This window comes from Emydura macquarii, unplaced genomic scaffold (assembly GCF_026122565.2).
Source record: "Emydura macquarii macquarii isolate MOO-44397 ecotype Brisbane River unplaced genomic scaffold, CSIRO-AGI_Emac_v2 contig_2452, whole genome shotgun sequence".
Taxonomy (NCBI): Eukaryota; Metazoa; Chordata; order Testudines; family Chelidae; genus Emydura; species Emydura macquarii.
The window spans coordinates 3,778,102-3,802,874 of record NW_027132589.1 but is presented as its reverse complement, the minus strand read 5'-3'; the positions used below and the strand labels follow the sequence as shown (position 1 = coordinate 3,802,874).

Sequence of the window (24,773 nt, the reverse complement as noted above, 5' to 3'; positions counted from 1 at the left end):
CCCAGCCACAGGCAACACAAGCACTGCTCTCTAGGCCTCACAGATCCTGCTGTTACTCTACAGACCAGCAATTGGCACATCCCAACCCCCGAGCCCTCTGAGAGTGTCCCTCGAGAGTCCAGCCCCTGTTCCATTGGACACATGCAGGATTCACAGATTTGCTGCTTCCTCAGAAACAGCACACCCCCACTTATCAGTTCCACCTCAGCTCACCGTTCTGCTTAACTCACAGCACTTACACGTGATTTTACTATAAACATTTACATTTATTTAACAAAGGCTAGAGATTCAAGTGATAGCAAGTAGAAGTACTGGCATCAAATCGCTACGTATAAAATCATAACACACATTCTAGAGCCTGGACTTAATTAACAAGATCCTCTCAGGTTTTGGAGAATATTGCTCACCCAAAATCCTTGCAGCACTTTACAGCCAGGTTAGCTGTGACTCTCCTTTCATGGCTATGCCTGCTGTCAGTTTGCCTCCTAGATGAAGAATTCCCATGTTTCCTTTACCCCAAGATATACCATACCAATCATTTGTGTTATTCAGAAACAGGACACATGCAAAGCCCGTTTATTTCTCTCTTGTAGATTTTACAATACTTACCTCCTCCCCTGGCTCCATATGCAAGTAGGCATACATTGTGAGGCATATAATATCCAAATTACCAGATGGGTAGATAGATGTCTGTTACCTCCTGCCTGAAAAGAATAGGACTGAGGCATGTCACCTTCTGGGTGATCTACTGTAATTCCAAGACCTTAAGGACATAATTTTCAGTATAGATACATAACTCCTTAACTATTATCCATACGTGCATTTCACAGTAACTGTCAACTTGTGGGTTACTGATGGTCAGTAGAGAGCTCCCATGCCACCCTTCGGTGAACTGTGATGCATATGTCTGACCCAGAGGATCACTATATAAACCCTGTTGTTGGGTGAAAAACGAGATCCACTTCAATTTAGGCCTAAACAGTTTCTTTTAGCCTTGATTTTGTATGTTTTAAGACAGTGCTGTTATCACCTATGAACTCTCTCTCTCTCTCTCTCTCTTTATATATATATAATATGTACACATACAAAAACAAATAAGGCAAGAAAGATAATTGATTGAGTTACCACTCCTGGGGACAGGGAGACTTTTTCATATTTCTGGTCTTCTCTTGTGGCTTTTCCATTCTTTTTGTCAGTCATCTGTCTTTTATCCCATGTTCTGTAACTTTGCACAGACTCAGTTTACCAAGTTACCTTAGCTATGTGTCTATTCTAGCTCCCTAATTATAACGTTATCATGCATAACTCACAGCTCACCTATACTAATACATTTTTGCCACCCGACTGGCTCTATCCAGTTTTTATCTTACAATAGTTATTCTCATTAGTGGTCTGTTTTTGTGATCTTGGGTATTTGCTTGTTACTTGTCTTGTAGGGGGCGAGAGGGAGGGCACCACGAGCTAATAATTCCCAATTGACACCCTGCTATTTACACAGATCAAGGTTTTTACACATAAGACATACAATTCAGGTTTCATGGTTTACACAATCCGGAAGCTGTTTCAGCTAAGTTCTGAAACACTGCATCAGCAGAGACACACAAGCAAAAATTCCTTTATATTTTCTTATAAACCTATATGTAATTTCTCTAACATTATTTACTATATATTCTGACTAACATAATTCATTACACAGTTTCTAATACTGCACCACTGGTGTCCTCTGCCAGTTGGCAGCAAGGGGCACATGGGTGACTAGTGACTTCCATGGATATTGGATCAGGCCCTATGAAATCAAAGAACAAATTAGCAATAAATTGTTGATTTAGTCTGCAACCCAGTAGTATGTTAATGATCAATAAAACCAGATTCTAAAAGGCAGCCAATTGCTTGCAGCATCCATACGAATGCCTCAGAGCGGGCGGGGGAAAGGGGAATGACACACTTTGTGGGTGGGTGCAAATCATAATAAACAGAAATGATAGGAACAGATAAAACAATATATATTCTTGAAGATGGAATGGATGACTGATGTATAAAAATACTATATTAAAATAATTTTAAGGTTACAAAGTCAAGCACTCAAAAGTTAGGAAATACCAGAATGAAGGTTGCCTGTGTAAACTTAATTCATCCTCTTCCTGTCATAATGCACACACACAGTCTTTAATCACATGATCACATACTATTTTTTTCCTCACAGGACCCCTGCCTCATTCAATGACTAGGTAGTTATTCAATAAGGCTTTTTACTGTCATTTCTCATGTAGCTCCAGGCCTCATTTACTGCACACTATTCATACCTTGCTCTGAAAACAGAAGTATTAATTTCTTCATGGGCTTTTCTATGGCGCTTATCACTGTAGTAGTTTAGTGCTTTGCAAACATTAATTAATCTATCTTCACAAAACCTTTGTGAGGTAGGGGCTATTATTCCCATTTTACAGATGGGAAAACTGAGGCACAGAGACATTGAGGCCATATGTCTCAAGTGTCAGATAATTTCTGTGTACAACCTGAGACATCTTGGGCCTGATTTTTCAGAGTACTTAGCATTTTTATAGCACTTTGTGTTCAATGCACTGCTCCAATTGACTTTAGTTGTGAGCATTCAGCATTTCTGCAGATCTGTCCCCAGGTGTCTCATATTGGGCATCCAGAAAATAGGGAAGACACAACTATGGGCCACCTGTGAAAAGTTTGGTTTTAGTGACTTGCCCAGCATTACACAAGACCTCTGGAAGAGGCAGGGACAGAATTGATTTCTCCAAGGTGGGATTTCTCCAGGGAGATACCCCCCTTCTCATCCTGCAATCCCCTGTCTCCTTCACTATGCACCTTCCAGCTTCTGCAACCTATGAGGCAGGGAACCTCTATAGACAACAGTCTCACTCATTACACAGCCCCGATTCATCCCCAGAGAACTGGAATATTATATAGCTCACTTCACATACGAGACCTATTTCTTGTCTTGAACCCTACAAAGACATTTACACATGTGCCAAGTAGGTATAAAACCCAACCAGCTAATAATTTTCCTCCCCGCTTCAGGGGGACTATTACGAGGTAAGGTACTACTCAGTGTGACTAAATTAACAGAATCAGAGCTCGTAAGTGATATGGTCTCAGTATGAAACAAAGAAATTGATTCCCCCACCCCTTTCTGTGTCTATATAGATTTTTTGGAAGTTAATGAAGTTCACATGTTCAAGGGTGACCAGGAAGTTAACAAGCAGGAGCACCATACCGACAAGTACTACAACCGTAAATTGATTGTACGTCGTGGACAGGCTTTCCACATCCAAATTGACTTCAACCGTCCTTACAATCCAGAAAAGGACCAGTTCTGGGTGGAATACCTTATAGGTAAGTGCCAAACAGGAGCAATGTAGTATTAGCAAAGTCAAGTTAATAGAATATCTACATCAGTCCCAAATAATGTAGTAGCTGAAGGCCCGATCTTCTTCTATTAAAGTCAATGTTACTTTAGGACATGCTTAAAGCTAAGCATATGCGTTAAGTGCTTTGCTGAATCGGGCCCTGAATCCTGCTAACCGTACTCATTCATTTAAGTCAATGGAACTACTCATATGAGAAAAGTGAGCAGAGTTTGTCCCTCTATGCATATTCAAAAGCTGTACTTTACTGTATTGGATTGCCAACCTTATCACTGGTTTATGTTTAAAAGCAAAATGATTGTGGTGGCGGGCAGATTAGAATAATTTGTTACTCACAGTTCAGGAGACTCTAGAGAGAAGAGCAAGAGATCGTTGTAGTTAGGAAAAATGGCAGAAATGTGTGCATCAATATAAAAAGTAGTTCAATGCATAAGGGGAAAAACCATACAGAAAACAATAGAAACTCACAGTTCTATAATGTGTACTTGCAGCTCAATATACTTAAACTGGAAAATTGTTAGGCAAGGGGGGGAAAAAAAAGATTACAACCTTGGAACCAGACAGCTATTGCAATCCTAAAGACCAGATCATGAGTCTTCCTGCACGACTGCACAGGAGAATAAGAGGGGGCATATGGTGACCCCTTGCACCAGATAGCTGCATCACAGGAAGAGGAGATGGCCTCCGCCCCCAGTACACCAGCTAGTGCAGATAGGGGATGCACTACAGGATATGTCCTCCATAAAAAAGGGGGAAAGCCAGCAGGCAGATGGTGACTGAGTCACAATCTGCTTCCTAGTTTGCTGCTGGGACAGTGCAGCTCTGTGCTGCCCTATACACAGGGCTTCTGGGAAAGTCACAATGTTACCCTGCGTTATCTCTGAATTTATTAACAGACATCTCTGTTCCTTCCTGTTATAAATTGTGTATAAATTGGTTTGAACTGACATTTCATATGCCTTCTTGAGAGCTGCAGTTTTGAAACTTATATTAATGATTTTTTTCCTCCTCTTGGATTATGATCATGTATCTACTTACCAGATTTGCTATGTTTTTTAAGATAGACATACTCTATCTTTTAAACATAGACATGATGAAGAAGTTGCTGTCTGCATTTCCCCCCTCTGCTCTGTTACTTCTAATTTCAGTTAGGGTTAGGAGGCAAGCTGGGGTACACTAATGAGCTGATTGGCTGAATATCCATAAGTGCCTTAAAATATAATAGGCATAAAGATTATTAGTCCTTTGGGGATTTAATTACATTCAAGGCTTTTCCATTAATCTTTCTATCTTTAAAATAAACAGCTGTTGTTGGAAGAAGTGGAAAATGGAAAATGTTTGTTATTGATGTAGATGAATCAAACAAATTTAAGAATTCTTTAATAAAGTGATATTTGTTTTATTTTTTTATTGAAGAATTCCTAAACTTGTTTGATTAATTTCTCATATGTCACACGATACAATAAAACTGTGTCCATGTGCATCCTCTGAGCTCTTTTCCAACATACACCTTCTCAGTTTTCACACCATGACTTCAGGGGAATATATAGTGTAGTGGTATGCAAGGGACAGTGTCTGGTATTTCAGTGGGTGCAGAAGAACCTCTGATCCAAAGCTCATTGAAGTGAGTGGAAAGACTTCATCCTAGTTCACGTTAGAGATGGATCTGAACACCGTGAGGAGGCTTGCAATACAAACCCAGTTCCATGTCATAACTCTGCAACTGACTCCTGTCTTTATGATGGATCAAACCAAAACCCCAAAGCCAATTTTTGTTTTTTTTAAAAGCTTTGGAGAGTATGAAATCCAGATCCACCTGTTGGGTGTTGGCCTCAACTCTACTTCGTGTTCTGTGTAATTCAGACGCAAACATTGCCTTTCCCAACTTCCAAATGCTCAGCCCAGCCATTGTCCCCTCTCCTCCAGACCCTAGTCAGTCCCTTCAGTGGACCAGGCCATAGAGAAGTCATCAGCGAATAGCTACAGCAAACCTTTTCATTGGACAGGAGCCCGGTGGAAAATGGTAGTGAACTCAGACATTTAAAGGGATGAGCTAATGGATTTAGTTCTTTAGCTTAGAGGCAGCAGCACATTCTAGTCTCCATACATGGTCCACCTGGTTGAATGAGACAAAGCCCTGCATTCTGCCAGTGAGAGCCACAGTTGCTCGGTGCAGCCCCATCAGTGAGTGACAAATTATTTCCACAAAGCTAAATTCATATTCAGCCTATCCTGCTATTTCTTGCTCTTCAGGGGCCTGATTCTCCAAGTTGCTGAACATCTCCTAGGTGGATCTTTGCAGACGCATGCTTGTAGGTTCCAATGGGAACTGAAGGCATTCGAGTACCTTGTAGGAAGCACTCGTCTTCTTGCAGGGTCAGGCTGCAGGTGAGTAGGAGGACAAGGAGCTAGCTTTTATGAAGGAAGACTCAGCTGCTCTTCTCCTAGTGATTCCAAGTGTACTCTTTCAGAATCGCCATTCTTTCTGCAGGATGCCTTTCCCTGAGGAGATGCCTGCAAGCATTTTGCAATTCTTGGAGCAGTTAGCATCCCTTGTTTAGTGAACTACCTGATGGCAGTGCACTATTTGATACTTGTTTCGGGAGGGCAGCAGTCAGCACATTTTCTGATCATGGTGCAGGACGTTGCTTGGCTTTTGGAAGCTATCTCGCTGTCAGCAATAAGCAAGCGGAAATCCAGAGCACTGCTTAATACTTTGTATTCTGTTAGACGTTTCTCTATAAACACATGGGGAGGGGAGTGTTTTGTGTGGGCAGCAACGAAAAACCAGTACACCTGGGAGAAGTCATGTTGGAGAGCTAAGTTGACATTTCTTATTGGCAATCTGTTTGCCTCTTGCTACCTCCTTTTAGTGGAAGGTTCAATATTTAATGATCTTGAGGGGATGGGGAGGTTTCTCTACAATACTTAGGAACAAACAGAGACTGCTGAGAGATTCAGCATTGTGTTTGCCATGAGGAAACTCACTCTGTCTGCATTTAGTGTCATGTTCCTAGGAAGCAGGCACCTGGCTTATCAATGTAAGCCATACTTACAAAGGAATTTGGCAGACAGCAGCAGCAAATCGCTGCAACCCAAGCCAGAGCTTTGGTACATTAGAATGTAAAAGGTATTGCATGAAAATAAGTGGTGGTGGTGATGCAGAGGAATTTTGTAGATTTGGAAGTTTTTAAGTTGACAGATATTAAGCAGCCTTACAGGTGATTGTAATGACTTGGAAAGAGTCCCCTCTCTATTCTTAAACATGGAATTTAAAATAATCAAGGAAGAGACACCATCACAAAAAATCCATCCCAGGTTTTACAGCAGATCCAGTACATGCTGGGATGGGACTTGAGACATTTAAGGATCAATCCTGTGAGGTGCTGAGTATTTCATAAGGGGCAGATGCCCTCAGCTCCCAATGAATTCAGTGAGAGTTGAGGATACTCAGCACCTGGCAGGAGCTTCTCTTTGCAGGATCAGGCCCTTACTGAGTACTGCATCGATGCCACCATGGTATGTATGTGTTTAGTAAAGATGATTCTTGCTGACAATAATCTAGCATGAAGCTTTAATTGATTAAAGACCAGTTCTGTTCTTTAAAATGATTATGTAACAATGACACTTACATTCTCCAGAGACCTGGTCCCTGCATGTATTCCGGAGTCATTGCTGTTTACTTTCCTGGCTAAAATAAGTTTTTACTACTCTGAAGTCCTGTTAATGCTGCAGAGCTAACACTGCTATGGGAGAGTGGCCTGGATTCCATTCCGGCTTGTGCATTGCTAACAAGACTGTAACTAAGCTAAATTTGGATTGCAGAATCCTTTCAGTTGGTAGTGAATCAAGAATACATGGGCTGAACTCTCCTTGCTACCATCAATAGCCTGAAATGTCTTCTCAAGAATCATTCAGTGAATAACAAATTTGCAAAAACTCGGTCTGATTGCCGACAATTCACAAGGAGAGAGAAATTCACTGAACATATTGTTCATTACGAATAGTTCATCCAGCTCCATTTAAAAATGTCATTTCACAACAGCGTACCACACAGCTACCCAGTGAATACAGTACTTTGCATATAAACAGAACGTTTCTGTTAAGATGATCAATAGTGAATTAATTTAAATGTTAACATTTTAGACAGCCTGTAATTAAGTTTCACACTTAACACCTCATTGAATAGGTTGTCCAGGGGAAGAACAACTTAAATTCTTCTAGGAACTCTGTGGGAGCTCTGCTGGCTGAGGCTATAAAGTGGATGAACTGAATCAATGAATCCACCAGACATCCTGGACTTCTTCACTACCAGTCATTTTGGGGCTGTGTTGGCTTTCTGGAGGCCTCCTGGTGAAGGGGGGAAATGTAGGTATTTTGTGCTGCTGTAAACTCCCCAGTATATTTTTCACACTAGGGGAGGAGGACTGGGGGCTCCTGTGGTGAATCTGTCCATGTGGGCATATTGCTGCAGATAACCAGGCTGGCAACGGTGCTGTGAAAGCTCCAGTGTGAGCACTTTATTAGAATGGATAGTTCTAACAATGACTTCTTCGAAAAACAATTGTATGATTAGGTCTGCCAATATGGCCTTCAGTCTCACTTTTCATGGTAGTTTCCTGTACACCCAAAGCTGTTGATGAGTTTATATGGTACATCCTTAGGCTAATGAGAGACTTCTGTGCATGGTTGTAAATCTTAGGGCTAGTCATACCTTGCCTAAATGGCTTCATAAATCCATAGATATTGGTTTATCTGTAAATATTATCATAACCCTCTTATTTATCAATACACTTAAGAAACGGTCATAAATCCCAGACCTCTGGGATAATCTCACCCCCACTTCCCAGGCATCTATAAATCATGGACTGTTGTCCTGAGACTAGAGCAGAAACTTCCTTCTGTCTTTTCTGAAGCCTTAGAGGGCAATGCTCAGAGGGATAGTTACTCATAGGAAGTCAGTCAAGAGTAAAGAATTTTAAGGCCTGATCTTTTATGCCTTATCCAGACCAAACTCCCAGGAAAGTCAAGAGGGTATTTGCCTAAGTAAGGACTACAAGATCAGGGGCCTGGTCCAAAGCCCTAAGAAGTCAAGGGGAGTCTTTCCACTGACCCCAAAAGGGTTTGGATCAGACCTCAGTCCTTACTCTACTCTTTCAAAGAAACAAATCTGACTCTTAATTGATCAGAACTTTTTTTTGGGGGGGGGGGAGGGGGAAATTTATGAAAGAAACAGTAAATCTCTTGCTGTCTTTGTGGAGATTAATGTTACCACTGGAGTTGTTTTTCCCCATTGGATTCAGAAAATATTTCTGACTATTTGAGAAAGTTGCCTGGGATGATCTCATTTCTTAGTGGCATTTCTGGTAAAGAACATTGTCTCCGTTATTATGACAATATGCAAACGCAGACAGCATCGGTCATTGTGACATTGTGCCACAACACAGTGTCTGTCTATTTAATCAAATGCTATGGTTTTAAGTAAATATTTTACTCTTTAAAAAGAATGGATTCTCATAACCATACAGGAACTCATGATGGTCTGAGCAAAGAGTTCGTGTTGTGTCCCATATTGTTTCCATTTACTAAAAATGTTCCCATTCTTTGGAGTGAGAATTATTTATGACTATTGGAACACACTTCCTAAACTTGTGGTCAAGGACATAAAAACAACTGCATGCCAGCTGTTAGCTAAGAACAACAAATCTGTTAGTTTTCTGCATGTTTATGTCAGGGTATACTTTTTTCACCCTGGTGCTCTTTTGCCAACAGCTAGAAAGGCATAGAGAAAGGAATTCTATGAAATCAGGAATATTTTTTATGCCAAAAGACCTTGATCCAGTTGTCCAATTGTATCTTTGCAACCCCAGTGACTTTTAAATTTAACTTTTTTTTTTTTTTTTAAAATGCCTTTAATAACCAAGAGTTAGTAACTTCAGTGGGTGTTTAGCAGGTTTCAGCCCAGGGGATGTGGTCAGATGTTAAAGATTCCAAACTGGAGCTCTGGGTAAAGCTGTGTTGAGAGGGATGTAGTTCCCTTCCCCTTTTCCCCCCACAATGTTTCCAGGGCTGCATGCAGCCCCACTAAAGGCGATGCTGTTTGAAGGTAGGTGGGAACCAGATGTGACACTAACGCAGCCTCTTCAAGACACTAGTATCTTTTTCAAGAATGTGTTCCTCTTACTGGCTGTGATCATTTGGGGGCAGGGAGGTTGGTTTATTGTTTTTGTTTGTTGTTGGGGTTGTTTTTGACAGCTGGTTGTTTATAAAAGTTATTCATGAGCATTGGCTAATCATGATCCCAGTGCACCCACCTACCATCCTTAGGCTGTTTGTTATAATAAGGCTTAACTCTATTACAAGGCTACTGTACTCTGACTCTCAGCTTCAACTTATTTATCATCCTGTCACAATTATTATACTTCCAGGACCTGCTTGGAAATGGATTCTTTATACTGTGCATGGACGGTCTACCTGGTAAAACCAATGAGTCAAACAGGAAAAATATTAACCTCACTGTGTATATAATATGTCTTCGAAAGGAAGACAGATTCCTGGCCTTTCTTTTTTTTTTTTTTTGCAATATCTTGTCATGACAAGGTGTATTGCAAAATAGCTTAGGCCCCCCACATTTTGATATATATTAAAACTAATGCAATTAGGGTGAGGGGATGTCCTCTGGATTATAAACATGTATTTAAAAGCAAATCCCATCAACAAACCCAACAAAAGTATCCCCAAACAACACAGACACTGATTTGTGGCACCTATCAAAAATATCTTGCACTCCCTCTGCTGGCCCTGCAGCAGTAGTTAATGTGTGTATGTGTGTGTGCATGCGTGCGTGCGCGTGCGTACTGGTGCACATGCAATGAATTAAACCAAAATTATATGTTAGCTTCAGTCTTGATTAGAACAACAGAGTTGAAGGAGGAAAGCCCATGAGAGTTTTCCGTGAATAAGGACTGGCCTGATGTTTGTTAAACTGAAAATAATACCATTGGTATCTATTTAGCAGGGTTTCTTTTAACGAGCTTGTTAACTGGAGGAGGATTGTTCTTATTTTGCTGACTGAACTTTATTCTGCCACCCCTTCCTCTCTCACCCCCACAATCACTGTAAATTCCTCCCTTATGCTACAATAATATCCAGAACTGAGCATAGCATGCTATAGTAACTGACAGGACCTTGAGGTAATGCTGATATTCTTTAAACAGCATGAATTTCTCTATGGGCCACATGTATGTCTAGGTGACCACAGGTCTTTATTTTAATTTAACTTGTTTATTCTTTTACTTCTAAATCAATATGCTGATAGCAGTTGTTGACAATATGGTGGATGGTCAGAGTTTCTCTCCCTGTACAAAAGGCTGGCTGTGGTTTTAGTATGTGCTTTTCCTCGTGTTTTTGGAATACCTTAATGCACATTCTGCTAATAAATAAGATATTGCACACCAACGGAAGAAAGCCCCGAGCCAGCAGGAAGAAATCCCAGGCATATTGAATGGCAAAACTTCAAAGGGGTTAGGATTTCACGCACACTTCACAGGGGTAGGATTTCGCTCTTAAGTATTTGTTTACTTCCGAATAATTAGGCAGTGTTGGGATACCGAGGCACAGTAAACTCTGGGCCAAATTCATGCCTCTTTCATGTAACTAAGCTAGACTGGGGAGGGGCTTTAAGGAGCCCTACATCAGTGCACCCAGGAGGTGGGGAGGCACAGTCAGTCTCCCAGCACTGGGGAGTGCAGGGCAGAGGGGCTACTAGTGCTACTGTCTATATTAGCAGTCCCAGAGAACATGTGTCTGAATGGGGTGAGAACACTGAGCTGAGCCATGGCCACATCACCTGAATCACTTACCCTATCACACAGGAGTGGCAAACGATGCCTTTCTCCTCACCGTGTCCTGCCCCAGGAGTTTTTTCCTGTTTAGAAATTGGGTTTAAATTCAGACCAGATCAATAGTGACCAAAAATTATTGCCGTCTGCTTTCCCTTTGGCTCCCTCTGTGAAATGTGTTGGTCGTTTCAGACCAGTCCCTCATGGGCAAACGTTCGCATCACAGAAAGTGCCATCTCGGAGACACCTGTTGTCGGTCTCGGGCCACAGAAAGGGAAGGGACTGAATGAGCTTGGCGACTGAACTCCTGTTGTCTCGCAGATCCAGAGGTGATTCTGAGGCACGTTGGCGGGACTGTGTGACGATGGAGTGTAGCAGGTTCGCGCAGGCCCCCCTGCTGGTCAGGTCCTCTGCACCCACAAACCACGCACAGTCGTCAGCTTCGTGCTCCCACCAGTGCTCTTTATTGCAGGCTTCCCCACCACCAACTATATACAGCAACAGTCCCAGGCGAGGGTCACACAGCCTCAGCCCTTAATCAGGGCAGCTCACCTCCAACTGCCGCTTTGCCCTTGCAGGCTGAATACTCACACCTTCCCTTGCGGCTCCCCTGCTGCCACGCTCCCCTGAGCCTTTATAGGCTTGGCTGAGCGAGCCTACCAGCTGCTCCTCACTAGCCCCGACCTGCAGGCTCTCCCAGCTGGCTCCACTCCCCTCTTAATTAGGGCTCTGGTGGCAGCGGGCTGGCTTAATCCCCAGGGCTCAGCCAGCATCCTGTCACACACCTCCCCCCTTGTGACCCTCCTCTCCATCCCCTCCGGCCTCTCCCCGGAGGGTCAGAGTGGGGAAGGGCCACCCCCTCTATGGGGTGACTCATCAGGGTCACCTTCTTCAGCTCGTCCACCCCCCACCTGCGGAAGGTACACTGCATGGGGGACGGATGGCCCCACAGCTTGGCGGCTGCCCACAGGTTGTCACACCAGCCGCACCCCTGGGGCCGCCCTCCCTCCTTTAGGCCATCCTCTCCCAGAAGAGGTCCGGGTTTTGTCCCAACCTCCCCCAGGACCACTAGGGCCTCAGGCTTCACGGGCCCACCTGGGGTGGTCTGGGGTACCCCTCTCAGGGGTTGTCTCAATAAGGGCTCTGCTGACCCTCTCTCTTTTTCCCCAGGGTCTGGGCTTGATCGTCTAGAGTTTTCTCCTTTTTCCTCTTCAGGGCTTGGGGGACTAGGGGCTCACCTGTCACCCTTTCCCCCTTCTGGACTCTGGTATTGGGGTTTCCCCCCTCCACTGGGGCTCTTCAGCTCCTGAGGCCCAACCCCTTTTTTCCAGGGACCTCCCCCTTTTCCCTGTCTCCGGTTGACTTTCCCTTTGGGGAGGGGGCCCGAATCCATGCCCAGCACTACCGGGTATGGCAGGCCCTCCACTACTCCGACCCACATCCAGTCAAATTGGCCCCTTGTCTCCAGGGGCACTTGGGTCACCAGGCAGGACTTCCTACCTCCATGGATACATTTCAAATTTATCCTTTCCCCTGGGAGTATCTAGTATCAGTCTGGCCTTTCACAAACCCTCAAACTGACTTTTTTTAAATATTAAGGGAAAAAATATTTTATAATAGGTGGAACTGGTAGAACCACCTATTAAGGTTGCCTGACACTTCCCATTCTAAGATTCTGTTATTAATTGCTTACAATGTTGCAAATTTTAATGATTTGGGTGGAAATTCTGCATGCTGGTTGTCTGCCTCAGGCTGATTTGTTTGGGGAAATTTCAGCCAAAATGGTTTGTCCACTTCTGAGACTGAGGCTGGGGAGAAGTTTTTTTTGCCCAGGTTCAAAATAGCCTGGGGACCTTTTCTTTGTGAAAGCTCTAGCGCCCCTATGCTTTGGAGAGGGAACCTGACATTTGTCGGGGATGTATATGCCTTTTGCCAAATTTGCCCAAGTTTTAAGCCTTTGAAAAATGATAATTTGCACTTGATCAGTAGAGACTGCTTAGATTTTGGTAGCTTTATTCCCAGAAGATTCTACCCTCACTGGTATGCTCCAGCCTGGGGCAGAGCGGGACTTTCCCTCCAATTGCAGCTCTGGGCTGTTGCGGACACCTGAACTGAGAGCTGGGAGTGTCTCAACTCTGCTCTCAGTCACCTCCTGCTGGGCCTGAAGCTGCCTAATCTGAATGGAGAGGGGACAAGGGCCTGATTTGCGGGATCAGGGGGGAAGTAGATTGGAACAAGGAGCCTGTGGGGAGATGACACTGGACCTGGTTAGGTAAGGTGACTGGATCTGGGAACCAGGGAAGAAAATGTGTGTGTGTGTGTGTGTGGGAGGGGGGCACTGAGAACAGATGAGAAGACTGAAACTGGCTAGGCAAAGAGATAGGCGTAGGAGACTTGGAGATTGGACAAGGAGTGAGATTGGGACTGGAAATCAGTGGAGATGGGGAACAGAAGTTGGGGAGGAGGGCAGGACTGGGAATAGCTGGACAAGGAGATTGTGTTAAGAAATCATGGGAGAGAAAGAGACAGGACTAAGATAAGATCAGGTGATGAGGCAGAACAGCATGTGTGGGCAGAAGAGTCTTTTTGGAGCAAACTCCCCTCCAGATCCTGGAATGGAGTCAAAGATTGTTGAGTCTCTCCATTCCTCGCACTCAGCAAATATCTGTGACATCTACTGCCAAAGGCTCACCCCCTTCCAGTGCTGATCCACCTAGAGGATGACCACCCACTATTGCTATCAGTTATTCCATTAGCTCAAGTGGTGGAGGTTTGTATGGTGGCTCTAAAGCTTCCAACCCGGCTGATGACCAAGGTGGGTGTCAACATGATGGGTGTGATTTTGGGTGTGTTGTTTGTTTGCTAGGTTTTTTTTTTTTTTAAACCTAAGAATTTACACACAAAATATGTTAAAAGAACATTAAGGTTACAAAGTCTAGCACTGAAAATAATATGACAGAACTAAGTTTGCCAATGCAACCTTAATTTGGTCCCCTTGTGCACATGTATTATGATAAAGTCTTTAATTACATAATCACATTCTACTCATCCCCCCTGCATTTCTTGCAGAAGCTGGAAGGTGTGTAGTGAATGAGTCAGGGGATTGCAGGAAGAGTAAGGACGGTCTTATGGTTAAGACAGTTGAATGACATCCTGGTGACTTGGATTCTATCCCTGCCTCTGCCACAGAGTTCCTTTGTGAGGCTGGACAAGTCACTTAAGCCAAACTTTTCACAGGTGGTCACTAATTGGATGTTCCTCATTTTCTGGGTGCCTGAGCTGAGACTGTGTGGTCTGATTTGTTGAAATGCTGAGCACTCACAACTGCAGTCAATAGGAGTTGTGCTTTGAACATAGAAAATCCTATGTGATGCTAAATTCTCGGAAAAATTAGGTCCTAGGCATCTCAATGTGGTCACCCAGAATTAGTGGACACTTTTGACCTTAATCTTTGTGCCTCAGATCTCCTTCTGTAAAATGGGGATAATAACTCTTCCCCTCACAATGGCCTTGTGAACATTCATTAATGTTTGTGAAGCATTCAGGTACTATAGTAATGAGTGCCATAGAAAAGCTCATGAAGAAAATTAATAATTCTGTCTTCAGTGCAGAGTTCGAGTAGAGTGAAATAAATAAGGCCCGTGGCCACACGTATAATGAGGAGAAAGTAAAATACTAGTGAGTGAGCACCACCCATCCTGTGCACTGAATAAGGCCAGGGTCCTGTGTTAAAAATAGTATGTAAATGTGTATTGAAGACTATATCATTATGCATAATATGCACTTCATAATCCATCAGAATCACTCCATCAGTTCTCACAAGTTCATTGTAAATGATGACAAACCAATCCCAACTTTTTCACCCGGGACAGGCACCCTAACCACTCCCAACTCCAGAAACTTCCCACTATCTCTTGTTTGGCAATCTCTGACGTCTCCACTCCTCATCCTTCTTGCTTCTTCCCTAACAAAGTTTGACTGTCTCCCAGCTAAAGGGGCCCCCTTTATTGCACCCATCTGGTCCAGTTCAACTGCCAAATGTTTCTGCTACCCTTCTGGACCTCTCTTGTTCTCATCTCTCACACATACATACTCATTCCTGACCCTTCCTCCTACCTGCTTAAACCATTTGTAACTCCTGCCCCTCCCCAAACAAGTTTCTCCTCTCAGACCTTTGAATGCATCCAGTTTCTCCACCTATAAATTACAGTGGGTAACATTTGTAAGGGCTAAAATATTACTAATGGGATAAAAGGATTATGAGGTGCTCAGATATTATGGTGATGAGGGCCTTATAAACACCTTAATTAGATGTGTTAGCAAAAAAGAGGGGAAGGGGAAAATCTTATCTAATGAGGAAGAGTAACTAAAGGCAGTGTCACTGAGTTCTATCCTGCACCCTTGTATTACTATATCAATTCGCATTTAACGTTAGGCCTCTATCTGACTAAAGAAACCTTAAACAATGTCAAAGTGAACCCATTCATCATTTTAGATTTGCACTTCTTTTTTCCCCACACCCTCATTCTCTCTCTCTCTTGCTGTCATATACACTCACATATATTATGTAAGGGGGGTGGGGGAGACCAGGTGCAAAAGCTTCTGCATAAACTCTACTTTACTCCAAAGCTAGTGAATAGGATTGCCCTTTTCCTGGAGGCATTGCCGTTCTCAGGAGCTCTCCTGATTGTGTTGAAGTGCAGACGTCAAAGACATGCTTTACAACCAGATGGGACTACAGTTCATTTATTAGACTGGCAGACAGTGTTTCGATGCCACTAAACACAACCAGAGATTAAAAACGCCTAGTGCCAGAAAGGGCATAAAGTTGGGAACAAAATCTTCCAGAGATAAAAGATAATGACAAAAGATGTAATTTAAAAATTACCAGAGGAGTGCAAGGTTTAGTAGGCAATTCTTTTTGCTACTTGTTTACATTTAATAAAGCAATATGCTGCCAGGTGTAGGATGGCTAAGGGTATGTCTGCATTGCAATTAGACACCTGTGGCTAGCCAGTGCCAGCTGATTCAGGCTCATGGGGCTCGGGCTAAGGGGCTGTTTATTTGCCGTGTAGATGTTCGGGCTTGGGCTGCAGCCCAAGCTCTGGGACTCTCCCACCTCACAGGGTCCTAGAGCCTGGTCCAGCTCAAGCCTGAACATCTACAATGCAATTAAACATGCCCTTAGCCCAAGCCCCATGAGCCTGAGTCAGCTGGCACCGGGCCAGCCACGGGTTTTTAGTTGCAGTTTAGAGACACTCTTAGTGTTTTGGTAAAAGGGATACGAAATAGAGCCATTCTCATCCAGGTTGCTGGCTTGAGTCAGTTCAGGTCTCTGGTCACTAAAATTTGTCCCTGCTGATGGCTGACAGGATGACTCAAGTGAAATGAATTTGCTGTCAGTCCAGTTTCCAATGGACAAATGTCCACATTATGGAAACCACTGTAATTAGCAACTTCGATGGCAGTGTTAGCACAGAGCCCAAGGAGTTAATGGACATAGAGACCCGAAGTATACTTACCAGTGCCTGAGAACGAGGGATTGTTAGTGGGATAGGTCACTGCTTTGAATTTGGTCTGTGAACAAAGGCATTACCATCTGAAGATTGTTTGGCTCCCTATTTATATGCTTCGAGTGGGCATATGCCCACCTCATAAAAAATATTATCATACCCTTTTGGCATTTCAGAGGGGCCAGGGATTGACGTTTACTCCCATCACTAGAGGTCTCTTTAGATCAAGGATGGGGCACATCTCAAGGCACTGTGAGGAAGCAATATCCGTTCTGTGGGTAAATTGAAGACTTGGGCCAGATTTTTTTTTAAAGGTATATAAGTGCCTAAAGATACAGTTAGGCACCTAGTGGAATTTTCAAAAGCATCTGGTACCTAAACACCTTTAAAAGTCTGCCGCCTAGTTTAGCAGGCTGTCCGCGGGGCACCTTTCAGTAGCACAACATTCAGACTTTCCTCTTATCTTTTTAATTGAATAAACCAAGCGGTTTATCCTGCTCTTTGGGATTAGATGGTTCTGAAGTTGCTAGAGGTATCTACTGAGCAATCCAACTTGTTTATAAGGATTTCTGTAATAACACTCAGCTCTGAGACCTTGTCTCTGAACTTCATTTGAACTCTGTTATTCAAGGAATTCACTTTATAGGGTTCAGGGCAGTATCCGATTCTTAATATCTTTGTAATTTTGCTTTAGTGGGTAACGGGTAACTATTTCCCTTTTGAGTTCTAACATATAAATGGAATCTTATTCACAGTGGACCTTGTTCAGCAAAGCATTTAAGCATGTGCTTAACGTCAAATGCATGAGCCGTCCCATTGACTTCAATGAAATTACCCGTATACTTCAAGTTGAACATGTTCTTAAGTGCCTGATGGTAGCTCTTCTAAAATATAGCCATTCAAATGCAGAAAGTATCTAGCCATTATCACTTTAACAAATATAATCTTCATACCAGTAGTACTGTTCCTACTGCAGCAACAGATCAGAAAATTTGTCTGGATTTTTGTGTCTCTCTCTTCTCAGGCACCTAGTGAATTGCTATTAATCATCTGAATCTAAGGGCTAGAGTCTGTGCTATACTTCCTGAGAGGTGTAGCCCAGGGAACGGGGGACAAAGGTGGCTTACAAATGCTGCTTCTCTGATGGTGGAATTCTCCCCTGCCTTATTGTGGATTCTGTTCAGCTTCCATATGGTGCAACATTAGTATATACAGGATGGCAGAATTGTTCCCGAAATATAATGTGCACTAGAGTATTCATACCAGCCCCCTACAAGAGTCAGAAAGGTATTTTCAAAAGCAGTACATGTATGTATGTTTCAATTGTGTGAGTTCAGCTAGTTGATTGGCTCTGCTGTCTTCTGCTGTTGTTTGTTTACACAATTATTGTAAATCAAACTTGGGAGCAAAATACCTGCTGTAGATGGAAGCAGGATTAAATCCAGCACCGGTTTAAAGGACAATCCTATATTCAGATCCCAATTGTTAGTAACCACAAGACTGTTGTCTCTGTTATCTCTTTAGTCTTATCCCTCTGCACCTTACTTCTTTTAATGGCCTTTTCCTGTGTTTGCTATTGATTTTTTTTTCTTTCTAATTCCTTTTTCTTTTGTAGGTATCTTATTCTGTTGCATGCCCCAATAAACAGAATATGTAAGATTTCTGGGTTGCTGCATCCCTGGCCGCTAGGGCAAAATGTGCTATGTATGCAGTCCTGAACAATCCATCAGATGGAAGCACAGTGGACCCAGACGTTAGAAACACAGAGGCTGGGCCAAGTTACAAAGTTCAGATCTAGAGCTGGAGATCTGTTTCCCTAAAGTTTAAGGATGTTCAGATCTGGGACTATCTCTGCGTCAGCATTATAAAAATAACTGGGAAGGAAAATCGGTTACATATCCTGCATATTCCAGTTCAAAGTACATTAAATGCTATATTTTCACTTTACTATTATTAGACTTGTCTGTCCCTGTGCTTTTTCTTTCCATTCATCTGTAAAAGAACTTGCTGAGATCTGAATCATGATTTATTAGGGCAAGGAGCAATTTGGAGTTCAGGAGAAGTTTGATGCAATAGCTAAACAATACTGAGATGTGGTGTAATCTATTATTCATATGGCAGTAATGCCTACAGGCCAGGGCCCTGCTGTGCTAAGGACTGTACAAACATTATTCATATGGTAATAATGCCTACAGGCCAGGGCCCTGATGTTTAAGGATTGTACAAAATATAACAAAGACAGTCCCATATAAATTGAGGATGAGCTGATTGGTGGATGCACAAACAGAGAAGGGGAGCACAAGTAAATAATGAGAGTTAAACTGAGGCATTTACAAAGCTGTCGAATGCATTCACAGAAGGATCATCCTTTCTTTCCATTGCTGCAGGTCGTTATCCACAGCAAAACAAAGGCACTTACATCCCAGTCCCTTTGGTTGAAGAACTGCAAAGTGGGACGTGGGGAGCCAAGATAACCTGGAAGGAGGACAGTTCCATTAGGCTGTCCATCATGTCTGCTCCGACCTGCATTGTGGGGAAATTCCGCTTCTATGTTGCTGTCCTGACTCCCTTTGGCATTCTCCGGACCAAGAGAAACCCAGAGACTGACACCTACATACTTTTTAATCCCTGGTGCCCAGGTGAGGGGTGTGCAATATTCACATGTTTATTCTTCTGCGGCAAGGCCCATCTGTTTCCCCAAGCGTTTTGGGGAGGCAGCGGTGTGATAAAATTTGTGATGGAGGGAATTATGGTCTGGGCTTGACTGCTTATTTTTTTTATGCATGGTTGGTTATTTTCTGGTTTGTGAATGGGCAGTAGCCACTGGTTTTACTTTAACTTTTGGTAAAGGTACCGAGAGTCCAGGATAGCTACTTGATTGCTCTATCTCTGCAATTGATTCAAAGCCTGCTGAGGTCAATAAGTCTTTCCACTGATTTCAGTGGGCATTGGTTCAGAGGGGGAGGGGGTGTGTGAGAGAGAGAGAGACAAAACTCAATAAAACCATGTTTTTTTCCATCAACCCTGTCTTCTGTGAGGATATTTTCAAGTGATGCCTTCCCCACTGACCTGGTGCAAAGAACTAAATGTTTAAACCCCTGTGTTCCATTTGTGTACTCACATATGTGCATTTTACAAAGTGAATTCTATGTGGAAGACATTTTTGAGGTGAGTACAAATGAGTTGCAAGTTCTGATCAGCAACTTTTCAAAATAGTTTGGGAGCACAATGCCTCAACACGATAAAACTTGGAATATAGACAGATCCAGAATCTAGAATGGCTTCAAACTTTTGGGATATCTAGGCTCCATCTAGCTCTAATGCACTTCTGGAGCTCTTCCTTCTTGGTAGATATAATCTCTTTCCCATAATATTATATAAGCTTCTTTAGTGCCAAATATCTAGCATCATATTTTGTGATAAATGAGTTTGGCATTATTAATAGAGTACTCTACTCTGCAGCACTTTGTTTTGTACATGGAGTGCTTTGGCTCAAGTTTATTACCTGTTTCTGGTCCAAGAGAACATAGGCAATGATTAGTTTATGTATTGTTTAGGAAGATACATGAGTAAGCCTGAGTAAAGTGACTTTAGTTAAGTGGAAATAGGACTAAAAAGGAGGGAAGAGAAGGATCCAGGATATGATAGTACACCATCGTGACCTTCAATGAAAAACAGTGTTGATTTGGGTTCCTTAAAACAGCACAGTAAGAGGATGCTCCAGGGAGAAAATAGGTGCACAGTCAGGAGAAAGGTGGGAGGAGTCACAGCCAGATGTAGGCATTCACTGCTGAGTGGATGTTACAGAACCCCCTCTATGTGAGATTTGCAAACACTGTTAGACTGTTACAGCCCCAACCAGTGAGCTTTAGCTCAAGGTATAGCTGCTCAGGCTTTTAGTTCTGGACATCTCTGGTTCAATGCCCAGTGCGTTGGCCAAGATGACAGTCCCTCCCAATCATCCTGAGCCAAACTCAATGCAAAATCCTCTTAAGAACTCAAGTCATCTAGCAGATCCTCGTGAATAATGCACAACCATTGCATGCCACATGCCTAGCCAGCCTCTATAGGAACTCACTGCTATCTTGCTATGCACACCTCCTGAATATGCCCAACCAACCACAAATCAGATAAAAATCAGTGGAGGAAACCAGTAGGACATTCTGTAAACTGCAATGAAGCGCTGAAGTTGTTACCTTTAAAAGCAGTCATGAGCACTCAGGGAGTGGTAAATAATGAAGAGGACAGGTCACTCATACAGAACAATCTGGATCTCTTGGTAAGCTTGGTGCAAGAAAATAATATGTTCTTAAATCTGGCTAAATGTCAATGTGTACATCTAGGAACAAAGAATCTAGGCCAGTGATACTCAAAAGAGACACAGTAGTGTGAATTCATTGTTTCATATACCTGTGTGTGTGTGTGTGTGTATACATATATTCTCACAGCAAAATGACTGAACAAGTATTATTATTTTATCAACTACAATTGGTTAATAACATAGTAAAAGCATCCTGATTGGTTAATAACTTAGATTGGTTAATAATTAAATCACATGGTGTTTTACTATCATGTGCTGCAAAGAGCTATAGGAGATACATTAGTGAGCCATTTGCAACTCATGAGCTTCAGTCTGACTATCACCGAGCTAGGCCATACTCACACAATGAGGGACTCCATCTTGGGTAGCAGCAGCTCTGGAAAAAGATCTGGTGGTTGTGGTGACTAATCAGCTGAACATGAGGTCCCAGTGCAATGCTGTGGCCAAGAGGGCTAATGTAATCCTTGAATGCATAAACAGGGGAATCTCAAATAGGAGTAGAGAGATTATTTGACGTCTGCATTTGGGACTTGTGTGCTCGCTGATGAAATCCTATGTCCAGTTCTTATAGTGTTGACACCAGAAGGATGTTGATAAACTGGAGAGGGTTCAGAGCTGCGAGAATGATTAAAAGACTAGAAAAATTGCCTTTATAGTGGTAGAATCAAGGATCTGAATCTAATTAGTTTAACAAAGAAAAGGTTAAGGGTGACTGGGTTAGAGTATAAAAGTAACTACATAGGGGACAAATTTAACAATGGACTCTTCAGTTTAGCAGAGAAAGGTATTATAAGGTCCAGTGGCTGGAAGTTGAAGCTAGACAAATTGACTGGAAACAATATGTACATTTTTAACAGTGAGACTAATTAACCATTGGAACAATTTACCCAAGGCTGGGGTGTATGCTCCATCACTGACAATCTTTATACAGGAGGTCAGTCTAGATTAGTGGTTTTTAACCTGGGGTCTGCGGACCCTTGGGGGTCTGCAGACTACGTCTAAGATTACCAAAGGGGTCTGCACCTCCATTTGAAATGTTTAGGGGTCCGCAAATGAAGAAAGGTTGAAAACCATTAGTCTAAATCATCACAATGGTCCCTTCTGGCCTTAGAAACTTTAACTCTCTATGGGCAAGATTACATAAGGCTCTGCCAGGAAGGATTGAAACTGCTAGTGCCATGCAAGAACACAGATCCATTAAGAATCCACAAGAGTAGAACAACAAGTAAGAAGGACTTATCCCAATGTTTCCTAGACAGCCTTGTGCTGAGTAAATCACCACTTTTTGGTCTGTTACTTACATGTGTTCCACTCTCTATTTGCAGACGCTGACCCTTTTTGCCTGTTGGGATATCTCTTTGTATGTTTTCAAGTCGCAGCTCTTGATGACTGTGACACGTTTAATTTTCTGCACGTCCAAGGGCATGATTTCATTTTGATCTATATTTGTTTCTTGTCACATGTTTCTAAGTAGTTTTGGCTACTATGCTTATTTCTCCCCAGCCTCTTTCTGTGAGCGTATGAGGGAGAATGCCCCTCTTTACCTTGCACCCTGACCAAAAGAAACTTGTTAAGGGGATCAGCCAAAGTGTATAAAAACTCAGCAGCTTAAATATAATCCTTGATTAGCATAGAAAGCAGTGGTATGAAAATCTTATAGGCTCACTTGCTAGGTTAATACATAACCTTTGGGTGAAATACACCATTTAAAAAGAGAAACAAATGCCCTGAATTTATGAGAGTGTTTTTACATTAATTAGAGGACAAGTTTTGTCTTTCACTTGCAGCTTTCTGGCTCATTGTGTCAAAGAAACGTCCGTGTTTCTGGATGAGATTCCCTCAATGACAAAGGTGAAATATTTATATCCTTCCTGTATAGCACCTTTTGTTACAAGAATTCAGTTTTGATGTACCTTTCTGGTCAAGTTTGCATATTCTGCAGTTTCAGGACAAGTATATATACTTTAACAGTCAAGCTAGAGAGAGGTTTTGACATTGCTTACCTTAAAAGTCATTGGAGTCTCTCATATGACTTTCCTATTTTAGCTGTATATCTGAGTAATCACCAAACAGACTTTACTAATTCAGCCACATTACTTTAGGGCCTGACCTATGATGAAATACGATGAGTGCCCTCAATTCAAACTCTCAACACACTACAGGATTAAGAGATTTTTCCATATTTAGGTAAACCATACATCTGTAATAATCTCAGATGTGGACACCATGAGCCTGTTTTCAGGAGGTGCTGAGCTCCTATAACTTCCCTTGCCCTAAGTTAGCTATGAGAGCTCAGCACCTCTCAGGTTCAGGAATATTGATTTTTGTAGACACTCTATATATAGGGCTATATACTTTATTCGGTCAAGCTTCACTGGCTGAAATAATGGATTTCACTCATTACAGCCTTTTGTTAACTAAGCATTATACTTAAGCTGTTGTGGTTATATGCATTTTTGCCATTTTAATTACAAATTTCTTCCACTCATCCTTGAATATACTGTATATAATTTGAGGATTATGTATACATGGATGGCCCTGAACTGCTCACATCAACGATTGTGAATCCAACTTTGTGTCATAGGAAATTTTCCATAATTTGTAATTAAGGGTCAGATTTGAACTGCTATGGTTATTTCTATCCTGCACACTCCTTGCAACAGCATGTGTAGAGTACATATTCTGCATGCCACCCCCTTCCCTCCCCTTCCTGCTGCACAAGTCTAAATAGCAGGATAGATGGTAAGGTACATTGCTCTCTCTGTGACCAAGCAGTGCCGCCCTTCCTCCCTTCCCCATGTCTACACTGCTATTTTTAACAGGGTGGTGGTGTCCTGCTTCCTCCCTATTGCCAGAGCCTTTCCCTGCCTCAGTGAAATGCTCTGGCAGTGAGGAAAGGCTCGGGAGGCTCCTCACAGCCTCCCCCGACCAGAGCCATTCACTGAAGTGTAGCTCCATGCCTCAGTGGCGGCGGCATGTAGTATAATAACCTTAAGTGTTATTAATCTAAGAGAGGTGAAATTCACCCAAAGTCCCTAACTCACTGCCCCAGTGGTGTAGATGGGTTCGGCTATTCCAGCTCATAGGTTAGCGTAGCAGTCCTGGGGGATGGGGAGGTACACTGCACTTGACCATGTGCTGGGTAGATTTTGCAGACATCCATACTAGCCCTTGCATACTCTGGACCCTGTTATGGCTTTAGGAGAGGCACAGAGCTGTACTGTCCCAGTCGGAGTCCTGGAGGCCGTTTGATTACAGAGAGGAACCACAGTGCTAGTGCTCCCCAGTGCTCATGGAGTGTGCTTGTCAATGCACCCTTTAAAGGTTAAAGAGAGGCAGCATTGGTTCTCACTTGTGCGGTGGGCCAGCTCCATGAGGGACATGACTCCCACCTCCTCCCTGCTCTCTTGAGAGGGACTAGACCATCTCAGGAGGTGTTAGCAGAGAGCATTTCCTGTGCTCAGGAGGTTACAGGGTATGCCACTGCGGCTGGCCCCTGTATTGGGGGGGGGGGGGAAGAGGAGGGCCTTCCTGTGGGCTTCCCTTGCTCGATCTCACAAAAGGAGCCAACCTACAATAGGGCCCTTTACCTGCATTACTTTATTCAGGCCAAGTGTATTTCTCCCTCTACTAATCTTCATACCAGTAAAATATAGGCAATTAAATGTAGTACTTTTTTTCTAGAATTGCTAGACTTTTA

General features: G+C 42.8%; 1 protein-coding gene across 1 annotated transcript in view; it reads left to right on the top strand.

Moving 5' to 3' along the window:
• The window catches only part of F13A1 (coagulation factor XIII A chain), a 77,649-nt gene that overhangs the window by 11,365 nt on the left and 41,511 nt on the right, over nucleotides 1-24,773 (top strand). The window contains exons 3-4 of the mRNA XM_067562628.1: nucleotides 3,178-3,366; nucleotides 19,140-19,391. Coding sequence (XP_067418729.1) covers nucleotides 3,178-3,366; nucleotides 19,140-19,391 — 441 coding nt within the window. The remainder of the gene's footprint in view (nucleotides 1-3,177; nucleotides 3,367-19,139; nucleotides 19,392-24,773) is intronic.